Source organism: Saccopteryx leptura, chromosome 9 (assembly GCF_036850995.1).
Source record: "Saccopteryx leptura isolate mSacLep1 chromosome 9, mSacLep1_pri_phased_curated, whole genome shotgun sequence".
Lineage (NCBI taxonomy): Eukaryota > Metazoa > Chordata > Mammalia > Chiroptera > Emballonuridae > Saccopteryx > Saccopteryx leptura.
In genome coordinates this window covers 44,727,652-44,739,992 of record NC_089511.1, presented here as the reverse complement: position 1 = coordinate 44,739,992, position 12,341 = coordinate 44,727,652, and the positions used below count along the sequence as shown (strand labels likewise).

General features: G+C 45.1%; 1 protein-coding gene across 4 annotated transcripts in view; it reads right to left on the bottom strand.

Moving 5' to 3' along the window:
• Nucleotides 1-11,038, bottom strand: part of ACTN4 (actinin alpha 4) — an 82,221-nt gene extending 71,183 nt beyond the window's left edge. For 2 of the 4 annotated variants that reach the window (XM_066349787.1, XM_066349788.1), the window contains exon 1: nucleotides 10,753-11,038. In XM_066349787.1, coding sequence (XP_066205884.1) covers nucleotides 10,753-10,914 — 162 coding nt within the window. In that variant the 5' untranslated portion in view covers nucleotides 10,915-11,038. The remainder of the gene's footprint in view (nucleotides 1-10,752) is intronic. The other 2 variants (XM_066349790.1, XM_066349789.1) reach the window with 2 other exon arrangements.
• Nucleotides 11,039-12,341: the final 1,303 nt, after the last annotated feature.

Below are 12,341 nucleotides of genomic sequence, written 5' to 3'. Positions count from 1 at the left end.
CAAAGTTGGCAGCTTAGCTCGAATAATCCAAAAAAAACTGCCTCACAATCCTGGTGATGTTTACCGCCTGGCTACCTTCCAAGACTGGTTAGCAGACAGCCTGTAAGAAGGGTTGATTTCTTAAACGGCTCTTGAACCAGCTTGGCAAGCTGGCTGCTTCCAGACATTTTGAATACTGAAACTGAGTTTATTTCATGGGCCAAACTAGAAAGTTATACAAGCCTAATAAAATTAAAAAAAAAAAAAAAAAAAAAAAAAAAAGACTACAAACACAAGCCATGCCAGCAATAGCCAAAAAATCACTTGGTAAAAGCATTTAATATTTTCACCAGACACCAAGTCTTATGCAAAGATGTTCATTTCCTTAAAGAAGGAAGTAATAATAGGAGTTAAAATGGTTTATTTACTGTCAAAGTTGGGGTAGGAAGGAAGTGAATTTTTAAAAAATGTTATCATGGAATGAACTGTGCTTGAGATTTGCTGGAAACTGTAGTTCTTTTTGTCAGTCAGTGTTTGTGAAAGCAGGCAAAAGATGCAAGCACATTTTGCCCTGCTATTAGGAAGTCACATAGCTGAGATTCCAACTCTAAATGCCTAGAGAAAAAGCACACATCCCAGCCACAAAACCAACAGGGGCTTTCATGGTGTACTCTCCTTTTTCTTCTCTTAATGCGCAAACGCACACCCCTAATCAATAAAACAGACTGGCCCAGGTCCTGCGTCAGGGAACAGAACCCCCTAGTCCCCTACCCAGCATGGCCACCATGCATGCAAGTATTTTCCTGAGACCAGTCAGTAAGTACTGCCTCTGGTTGGGAGGCACTTCCCAAAACAATAAGTAAGCAACTCAATTTCTATGGTAATATCAACTAAATACCTTTTACTCACACATCCAGGTTTAGATTGATAGTAGGTAGAGCACTAATGTGTTGACTGTTAACACAGTTGCACACTAAGGCCAATGACTTCTAGCACTGCCCATAATTAGCGCTTGGTAAAGGAACAGCTGTCATTTCAACAGCGAAAGCTGAAGACCCCAGAGCCCTCCTTGCATGACGCCCCCCTCAACCAACCTCTACAACATAACTGGTTGTTGAATTATTTTCCAGCTTCCTTCTGTGATGTTTTTCCTCACTTCAAATTGGCCTTCTCAGCCATCAAAACAAAGTATGTATGTAAAAAAAAAGAAAAAAATACATCTCTTTTACTTCCTACCATGCCCCAATCCTGGATGGCTGCTAATTAAGACATTCTTAAGGGCTAGAATCAAGAGTCATTACTGCACAGGAGATTTAAGATATACAAACTCTTTACCTCAGACTTTGTGGAGATTAAAAAACCAAATATGTTCCCTTTACACGTGCAGAACAAGAAGTAAGCACTACTGCCCGCCTACCTATTACCTAGACTGTGGCTTCTACCCACTCTCAACAGTCATCAGAGAGGGAGGAAAAGATGAAAAGAAAAACCCACTAGAAAGCCAGTGACAGATATCACTCAGCCCCAACCTTTGGGGGAAAAACTTTAAAAAGCATAAAACAAACCACAATGTCTTCTTTATTCTGAAGCCGTAGACACAAATGCTATTGTATCGCTCGTGTTCTAGCATCCCATTCAATCATTTCAACACCATCAACGATATTTCCCAAAATGACTTCACTGTGTTCTGCATAGTAACTGCCACTTCCAACACTGGAAGACAAAGAATCTGTTCTGCTCTAATATTTGGAAGAAAAACATTTAAATAAGCCTTTCTTAACTCTGCAGGAGGGCACTGCTTTCCTTTCAGAATTTAGGATTCAAATACCCCGATGGGGTAGCTGTAGTTTATTCATAGGAGCAGCCAAACTTTAAGTGTAAGAAAGCTGGCGTCCTAAAAGGGAAAAGTTGTGTAGGGAGCATGAGATGAACCCGCAATTCTTATATTTACCATGTGGCCTTAGTTTCCTAAAAATAAAAATCAATAAACCTTGTCTGGCTGGTAGTGCAGTGGATAGAACGTTGACCCGGGATACTGAGGTACCTGATTCAAAACTCGAGGTCACCAGCTTGAGCACAGGGTTACCGGCTTGAGCATAAGATCACTGACACGATCCCAATGGTTGGTGGCTTAAGCCCAGTGTCAGTGGCTTGAGCAAAGGATCACTGGCTTGGCTGGAGTCATCCCCCCCATCAAGGCACATATGAGAAGCAATCAATGAACGATTTAAGTGCCAAAATTACAAGTTGATGTTTCTCATTTCTCTCCCTCCCCCTCTCTCCTTCTCTCTTGCTAAAAAATAAATAAAGTCCTAACATTTGGAAGCAAAGATAAATCCAGATCAGCCAGTCATGAGTGACGTTTTCAAGTCTAGTATGGTGGGACACTGGGCAACTGAGCAAGATGGGCTGTATGTTCTTGGGTACGTCACTCTGCCCTGCCAGTCATGCAATGTTGAGTCAAATGCGATCAAGTTTTTTCCATGTGTGACATAAACGCATGAGAGTTTAAGCTTATCCACATCCTACATTAAAGCTTGAATCACAGTGAGAAGGTTATTCCCTTTGATTTCCTTGTAAACCTTCTGATTACTTCAAAGAGAAAGTCTCTACTTGTTACTGGGGGGCCTTTAGTTCTTCAACAACATCTGCAACCTCTCTTTTTTAGTTTTTCCATTGGTTTGAGAAAGAGCAGAAAGGGAGGAGAGAGAGACACACAGAGACATACAAAGAGAGAGAGAGGCATCAGCTTATTGTTCCACTTACTTGTTCCAATTAGTTGTGCACTTGATTACTTTTCATACATGCCCTGACCGGGGATCAAACCCATGACCTCAGTGTGCTGGGTTGATACTTCATCCACTGAACCAACCGACCAGGGCCTGCCAATCTCTCTTTAATAAACAAAGCAGTCCTAGGAACCAAAGCCTTCAACAAGAATAGTACCTCCACACACACTGAATTTAGCAACATTGTTGTTTTCAGTCTATTTTATTTATTTATTTATTTATTGGGGGGGGGGGGACAGGAACATCAAGCTGCTTCATGTGCCCTGACCCAAGAATTGAACTGGCTATACTCTGAGATGATGCTCCAACCAAGCTATCCAGCCAGGGCTTAATTTTTTTATTTTTAATTTTATTTTTAGAGACAGAGAGAAAGGGAGAGAGGGGGGAAGGGAAGTATTCATTTGTTGTTCCACTCAGTTGTGCACCCATTGGTTGCTTAAGGTATGTGCCTTGACTAGGGATCGAACCTGTAGCCTTGTCGTTTCTAGACAATGTTCTTAAATGACTGAGCTAACCTAGGCCTGGGCCCAGTCTGTTTATTTTTGCCATTTCCTATTTATGGTCATAGAAGCTGGGTTTTCCACTTTATTCGCACTCATATAACTTCCTTTTAAAACAAGTTTAGCCTGACCTGTGGCGGTGCAGTGGATAAAGCATCAACCTGGAGCACTGAGGTCGCTGGTTTAAGGCCCTGAGCTTGCCCAGTCAAGGCACATATGAGAAGCAATTACACAATGATACTTTCTATCCCCCCCAAAATCAAGAAATAAAATCTTTAAAAAAAATAAAATAAAATAAAACAAGCTTAAAAAGACAAATCGACTTAAAGCTATAAAGTATATAAAAGTAAAAATCAGAATGGAAAAATCACAGTGATTAAAGTTTAGGAAGCACGGAGAAAGGAGAGGGCCCATAACTGCTCTAGCTGAGCAACTACAGTCCCTTCGGAAAACAGGTTGATTCCTCACTCATGGGGCTGTGGGACTCACCCCAGGAGGCAGGAGCCAATACAGAAACAGGTGGCAAATAGCAAATCCCAATTAGTTCAATTCACTCACTTTTAGATAACACTTCAATAAATTACATTTAAGAGAAAGGCCACTGGCCTCTTCGCAAGTAACTGCTGCTCAGACTAAAGAGAAAACAACCAAGTTGCACCAACCAGCTTTAAAGACTTTCCACAGACATTCCAAGTAAAGGCATCTGTTGTTTATGAGGGGAAAACGATGGGGGAGGACATAAAAGAACAACACAACCAAAAAAGGCACAACACCAAGGCAAATATCTCAGGGATTTTTTTTTTTTAAGATGTTATTTATTCATTTTAGAGAAGGGGGAGAGAGGGAGGGGAGGAGCAGGAAGCATCAACTCCCATACGTGCCTTGACTGGGCAAGCCCAGGGTTTCGAACCGGCGACCTCAGCGTTCCAGGTTGACGCTTTATCCACTGCACCACCACAGGTCAGGCTCAGGGATTTTTACAATCCCAGGGAAACTACTACTTGGATAGAACTTCCCAAGCAATGATGTTAGGACACTCTTCCCAGTTAAATGTATAAAAGATTTCACTTGCTGGAAAAGGCAGGGTCCTACACCTCCCAGCCAGTAAATTAATCCCCTCTCCCATAAGATCATTCTTTAATGGCTGGAGTTTTATTAATTTTTAGAAAAATTTTATTGATTGATTTTAGAGAGAGAGGAAGGGAAGGAAAGAGGCAGAAACACTGATACATTCCTGTATGTGCCCTGCCTAGGGATCTAACTGGCAACTTTAGTGTATCGGGACACACTCTAACCAGCTAAGCAACCTAGCCAGGGATGGAATTTTATTTTTTAATTTTTAAAAAGATTTTTTAAAAATTAATTTTAGGTGAAAGAGAGAAAGAGGGTTGGGGGAGGAGCAGGAAGCATCCACTCAGAGTTGCTTCTAGTATGTGCCTTGACCAGACAAGCCCAGGGTTTCAAACCAGCGACATCAGCATTTTAGATCGACACCTTATCCACTGTGCCACCACAGGTCAGACTGGAATTTTAAATTGTTTCCCTTGATTCACTGAACCTTACACTCCTTGATACCTGGAATACTGACTAAAATGTAACTCATAACCCTTCTTAAAGAAAAGCAAGTGTTACTTACGCAACTTTCAGACTCTTTGTAACAAATTCTGGCGCCTAGACTGCCAACACTATAAAACTAACTTTCCTTATTATGTGTGCTTTGATGTGTCAAAGTTTAAATTCATCCTAGAGACTTAAACCACCCATGATATAAATATAAAGACTTCTTTCAAACCTCATGGATGACAGGATTTGTATCTGCCCAAGTAGAAACTTCCGCCTACCTTTTAGTAGGTCAGTGTTTCAGTTACCACTGCCATTGAATTACCAACTTGCTATCACTTGCCTCCTATTTCCATAAAAAAAGAAAAGGGGGGAAGGAGAACTAAGGTAACAGGAGTGCTTTTGTTATGCTCTAAAATAAATACATAAATAAAAGCAGTGTAAGGAAATTGAGGGAAGAGGACTGAAGAACATGGACATCACTAAATGAGAAAACAGGGATAAAGCTGAGGGAAACGGTCATTTAGAATATACTAATTGTCAGAGAAGAGATAAATTGTTGACAGTTTAGCTATTTAGAAAACCTGAAGTTAGCTGTTTGCTAATTATTTTTGCACTTCCCCTCTGCACCCCCCCCCTTCCAATAAAACAGCAAGGAAACTTTTTTTTTTAAAAAAAAGAACAACCCTTAGATCTGGTCAAAGGCTTGTACAAGTCCCAGAACACTATATAAATCAATACAGCAAAAGCCTAAAGTGTTCATCAACAGTCTCAGAAATTCCTTGAATCTTCCCAAATCCATTTTATTTTTGGCTCCGTTCTCTTTGCAGTCATCTGCTAAATAACACTGCCAGATAACTTGTTCCACTCATTCAGTTAACTTTGAAAATGGGGCCCTGGCTGGTGGCTCAGCAGATAGAGTGTCGACCTAGCATATGGATGTCCTGGGTTCAACTACTGGTCAGGGCACAAAGGAGAAGCAACCATCTGCTTCTCTCTCTCTCTGTCTCCCCCACCCCTCACTCTTTCCCTCCTGCAGCCAGTGGCTTAATTGGTTTGAGCGTTGGCCCCAGACAGGCTTGGTTGGTCCAAGTACATCAACCTCAGGTGCTAAAAATAGCTCTACTGATTTGAGCATCAGCCCCAGACGAGTGTTGCCAGGTGGATCCCAGTCAGGGTGCATGCATGTGGGAGTCTGTCTATCTCCCCTCCTCTTACTAAAAAAAGAAAAGAAAACAGGTACTGTCTGGTCAATGTCTGCCATGACTGTAGTATACATTAAAATGGCAAAACTCCCTACCTCAGGGGTTTAAGACTAGAATCCAGACTTGTCCCTGTTGCCCTGACATCTGATTAAGAGGTCATTGAGAGTGCAAGTCTACATTTTAACTGACCTCCCTGGCTGCATCTCAGGAGTTTAACAGGATCAGCAGCACCTAGATATTAAAACACCACCCTAATTTTCTGGTTGTTTCCCTCCAACACTTTCACCAAACTTTCCCCACATGGGAGCGCACTCAACACCAGGCAATCAGCTGCAATTAAATGAAGCCATTTAGCACCATTTTCCAACTGAAGAGTGAGTCAGCTTCCTGCTGCCAAAGTAGCCTCCTTGTTGGTCTCAAAAGCCAGAACCAGGGTGTTTCAAAAGACAGAGGGCAATCCTGGGCCCACACCCTGAACCACCTAGGATTAGATGAGGCAGCAAGCGCCAAACTCCATAGCACCAACCGGATTTCAGCTCTCAAATGAATATGAGTGGCTACATGAGGCGCAGTACTTACAGGCCATCCTCCCACACCTTACCACTTCCACAGTCATCAGAAAAGCCATGTTCTAAAACACACTGGGAGAGAGAGAAAATACAATGCTAGCAGCTGAGTCGCTTCCCCTACCCCTCTCCCAAGAGGACAGAGTATACTGCCCCCCCCTCACCCCCGCCACACACAGTCTTATATCTAGATGACAACTGAGTTTGGTGACGGTGGTGCTTGTTGTGTTTTGGGTTTTTTGTATGTACATTATTCAATTTGGAAAACTGCTAAGAACATGTTAGTCAGATCCTAAGAGGCAAGCAATCAGAGTAATGGAACAAAATAAGATTGCTACTTTGGGCCCTCCATCAACCTTTAAAAAACAAAAAACACCCCTACTTGGAGAAAAACAAAATACCATCACAACTTTTAAATAATTAACTCACACCTAATACAGCCAGAGCCAAAGGTCAGGCTCTAAACAGTGAGGCCCTGTAAGCAGTGATGTTTCAATGAACATGCAAGCTTAGCAAAGGAGGCATTTCCTCTTACTGTGATAAGAAGTTCTGCAGCAGCTGTCAAGACACCTTGCCTGTCTAGGAGGGTAGGGGCTACCCAAGCCCCTTTCAGAAACTGGGAGAAGGAACTGTGGCCCAGAAACATAACTGCTCAAGACCTTACCCAAAAACCAGACCAGTCCTTCCCCCATCCCCCATCCTCCAAGAGAATACTCAGGGTCTTCTCATGTCATAACTGTTGCATAACCTACTTATCAGGAAATGCCTTGGTTACAGAGGTCCCTAGAAGTCAAAGCAAAGGTAAAGGCTTCAGGTAAAAATGAGAGCCATCAGGAGCCACAATCCTCTGACTTGGGCCAATCCTTGCTTAATTCCTAGAAGAATTCAATTCCACACACAGTAAGGGCCTACAGGTGTCCTGGATACAGCTCTTTAGAGTGAGGATGCACAAGACACTTACAGAACTTCCACTCTCCATGTCCAGTGGCTCAGCCTTGAAGAGGCAAGAAGGGCAATCTGTCATTCACTAAAGCAACACTGCAACATAGAAAAACCCATCCAGCCTGTCTGGGTGGTTGTGTGTGTGTGTGGGGGGGGGGGTCCTCTTAGAAGGGAAATTAACAGCACAAACCTTTGTATATATTCCTTTCCATTATTCATTCCCCTTTCAGAAAGAATCCCTACCCAATAGGAAAATGCACAGCAGTGAAGCAACATTTCCCTTCAAAGAACAGCTATGTGTAAACATTTGCTGCAATAGGTATAAAGCAGGACATACTGGAATCTGGCCCTTATTGAGAATCTAAGCACTAGTCTTAGAGCACACTGTGAACCACCCCTTTCCTCAACCTTGCCTGGTCCTTAAGGAAGGGAGGAGGAAGAATGACACATAGGAGCAAGGCCTTGGGGTTCTGGTGAGTCCTAGTCCTCGCCCAGAGCCTGGACGGTACCTCAGCCTCACCCTGTGTGAAGGGAGACTATAACCACAAAAGAGTACACACCCTAACTCCCAGAAAAGAGTGGAACTGAGCTAGCAAAAGGAGTCACTGGGGAGTGGTGGAAGACAGGAATGGAGAAAGAAGGAAGTCTCCCATCCTGATCACCTGAGGAAAAAGAGACAGGGGCTCAAGCACCTGGAGCAGGAGAGAGATTCCAGACATTCTCCAAAACAACCCTATGGCTCCCTGTTCCTCTCCCAACTTTCTCTGTCTCTTGGCAACTCTTAACCTTTTCAAACACAGCACAGCCTCTGGTAATAAGTTATTGTTTGGATTGCAGACTAAATCTCCCTTTCCCCTCAAAAAGTATTTTTATGTCAGATTATCTCAACCTGCCCACCCTGAGGTAGGCGGGACAACAAATAAGGATGTCACCACCAACCGCCACCCCCACCACCGATGAGGAAATTCAAGCAGAGGTTGGTCCTTTACCCAAGGTTATGCCAGGCCCCACCCCAGGGATAGCTTGGTACAGCTGCTCCTTTCACCTTTCCCCTCTAGACTGGGCAGCCTGCACCGAGGCCCAGAGCACCAATGCACACTCTTCAGAGGCTTCTAATCACTCCCTCCACTCTCCTTCCTTACCTCAAATCCCTTTAGTCTGCTCCCAAGTTCCTGAAAAAGCTCCACCAAGCCCACGCTCGCAAAGTCCCAACACCATACATGCCCATCTTTGTAGAACCAGAAAGAATTGCACCAAGAGATCAGTGTCTTACTCAAGACCACAGAACTGATCAGTAACAAATCTCGGAAGAAAATTCAGATTTCTAGTACACATTAAACGCCTCTAACTCCAAGAACCACCCACCATCCTGGAACACAACACCTATAAACAACCCCCTCTCACACCCTCTCTTAATACACATGCAAACCCTCTTTTAGCCTGTCCTGGTAGTTCAGTTGGTTGGAGCACTGTCCTGATATGCCAAGGTTGCAAGTTCGATTCCCGGTCAGGGTACATACAAGAATCAACCAATGAATGCATAAAAAGTGGAAGCACAAGTTGATGTAGCGCGCACACTCTCTCTCTCTCTCTTCCTCTCTCCCTAAAATCAATTTAAAAACTATTAAAATAAAAAAACTCTTTTATCAGTTCAGAGTTCCCCTCTCCCAGACACACAACACCTTCTCTGGGCCTCCCACTCCTTTAGATCTCCCTTTCATTACTGTAAGTCACCCCTAAAAGTGGGTCCCACCCCAAAGTGCCACCTAAAAACAGATCTGCTTTATGAGCTTTCCACCTCTTCTCTTCCCTGCCGAAAGACACAATACTTTCTGGATACTCTCACCTCTTCCTCCCACTTTTTCTACCTTCACAAAACAGACACTTTTCCAATCCTGGTGCTGCATTTCTAGAAGCACCCTCCACCAAAACAAAACAAAAACCCCTCCTTTCTCAGTGTATTCATCACATACTCCGTTCCTAACAAAACTTTCATTTTCCTAAACTAACCTCCCTCCCATTATCGCTATTCGACTCCAGCTCACATTCCCGCTCCCACCATTCTTACCTTTTCCAGACCTTCCCCTCAGGCTCCTCCAACCATTTGCTGCTGCACTTTCAACCTTCCATCAGTTCTTCAGAAATCCCTCCTCAAAACAACAGCAAATACTCTTTATCCCCTACAGCCTCTCCATCCCTCATCCATTTCTTATTCTTCCTATCTCCCACTATTCCCCCTTTTCCTATTAAAACGGGTATCCGTTTTATTTGGGTATTTATCCCAAATAAATCTCCCCCCTTCCAAGAACTTCTTATTCACAGGTATCTGATGTCTCCCTTCACAGCCCTAGTTCCAGACCGCCTTTGCACCCTTACTCATCCTCATGCCTTTTCACACCCATTTCTCTCCTTAGCCCCTCTCCTTTCATCTCCCCAGTCTCCTAGTCTTCCCACTACTCTTTCTTTTTAATAAAGATTTTATTTATTCATTTTAGAGAAGAGAGAGAGAGAGAAGGGGGGAGGAGCAGGAAGCATCAACTCCCATAAGTGCCTTAAACAGGCAAGCCCAGGGTTTTGAACCTGCGACCCAAGCGTTCCAGGTCAACACTTTATCCACTGCGCCACCACAAGTCAGGCCCCACTACTCTTTAGACTCCACAATCCCTTATTATACCCACCTACTCCATTTCCAGAGTCTTCATCCCCTTTAGAACTCCCCACCCTGAGGCTCCCACAAATCCAATACTCTTCAGACCTTTCTGTATTCCAAATACTCCCCTCCATCCTCCAGCTGCTCTTCTGACTCCCCAACCCTCATTCTGTCCTGACCCACAAATTCCAGACCCCTCCGTTCCTCTCATAGCACCCCAACCCTTCAATGCTGCCTCAGACCCCAATTCCATTTTAGACGTTCCAATCATCTCCTCGGTTTGCCCAATTCCCCGCCCAGACCTCCTAACTCCTTCATTGGACTCCCAGAGCCCTTTTCTTTAGACTTCCACATTCCCTACTGGGCCGCCAATTATTCTTTCAGACTCCCAATTCTTGCTCAAGTTCTGCAATTCCTTTCCAGGACTCCAGGCCCCTTCCAGACACGCCAATTTCTTCTCAGGGCCCTCTATTCCCATCACAGACCCTCCAATTTCCTTTCGGGTCCCCAGTCTCCCTGGGAAGCCCCCCTTCCAGCCCTTCCGGCTCGCAGGCCGCGCACCTTGCGCTGCTGCTTTTCCCAGGCCGGGTCCAGCAGCAGGTCCCGGTCCCAGTCGTCCTCCTGGGCCATGTAGTCGCCCATGCCACCCCCGCCGCCGGCGCCATTGCCCCCGCTGCTGGGGCCGTACTGGTACGACTGGTTCGCCGCGTGGTAGTCCACCATTCCGCCGCCTCTCTCTCGCCCACCAGCCGGTCCGCTCCCGCCCCTTTGCCCGAGCTGCTGCCGCCGACGCCGCCGCTGCTTCAGCTGCTTCAGCCCGCCCTCCGTCCGCGCCTGCGCACTACTCGCCGCGCTTGCGCACCGCGCCGCTGCCGCCACCGCCCTCCCGCGCGCGCCTACAAACCTGAAAGGCGCTTGGACACGCCGTCCTCGGGAAGCTCGGCGCCTGCGCAGAGTCCACTTTCCCCCGCCGCCTCTTCAACTCGTGTGCGAGCCGCGTCCCCTCTCCCGCGTGAACGCGCGCGTCCTCCGTGTGTGGGCGGAGCCAGTTATAAATGATTCATAAGGCGGGTCTCGCCATCAGGCCTTAACCTGCTCAGGCGTGGAATGTTGCCCCATTCGGCAACACAAATTCAACAAGTATTTATTAAACGCCTACTGTGTGCCAGACAATGTTTTACGCACTGGCACAAAACAAGATAGACAAAAATACCTGCTTTCATGGAACTACTTTCTAGTGAAGGGAGACAACAAAATTTTAAGAGTGTATTGTATATTCTAAGGTGAAAAGTGTTATAAAGAAAAATCAAGCATGACATGAAGTGTAAAGTAGTCAGGGTAGTCTTCGCGAAGGGGGACGTTTGAACAAAGATCTGAAGGATTCACGAAATGGACAGGGAAATTAGGTAAATTGGAATAGATACTGGCTGACAGGGAAGGTAGAGGACGTTTTGGACTTTCATTCGACATTCTCTGAGCACCAAGCACTGTTCTTGGGCGCCGACGGTATAGTGCTGAGCATGATAAGCGTGGTTGGTTCTCAAGTGGTTAACAAAAGGGATGCAGGGGCAACAAAAAATAAGCAAATACATACAGATAAATGACATTGCCACATTAGTAAATATTTCAAATTTAACTACCTAAATCTGAGCTCCTGATCTTACCCCTAAAACCTGATCACCCTACAGTCATCCCATCTCAGTAAATGATGCCTCCATTCTTCCAACTGCACAGGCAACAAACCTTGCAATTATCCTTGATACCTCTTTGTCTTCACACCCCACATCCAATTCTTCAGGAAATTCTATCAGTTTCATCTTCAAAGTATATACAGAATCCACCCACTTTCCCCTGCCCCCATGGTCCCACCCTGGCCCCATCCACTTATGCTTTGTCTTTGCTTAGACAACTACAGCAGCTTCCTGGCCAGCTTTCTGCTCTCCAGAGCCCCTCTTTCCACAACAAGGTAGAGGGAGCCTAACCAGGCGGTGGCACAGTGGATAGAGCGTTGATCTGGGACGTGGAAGACCCAGGTTCAAGACCCGGAGGTCGTCAGCTTTAGCGCAGGCTCATCTGGTTTGAGCAAGTCTCACCAGCTTGAGCCCAAGGTCACTGGCTCGAGCAAGGAGTCACTCGGTCTGTTGTAGCCC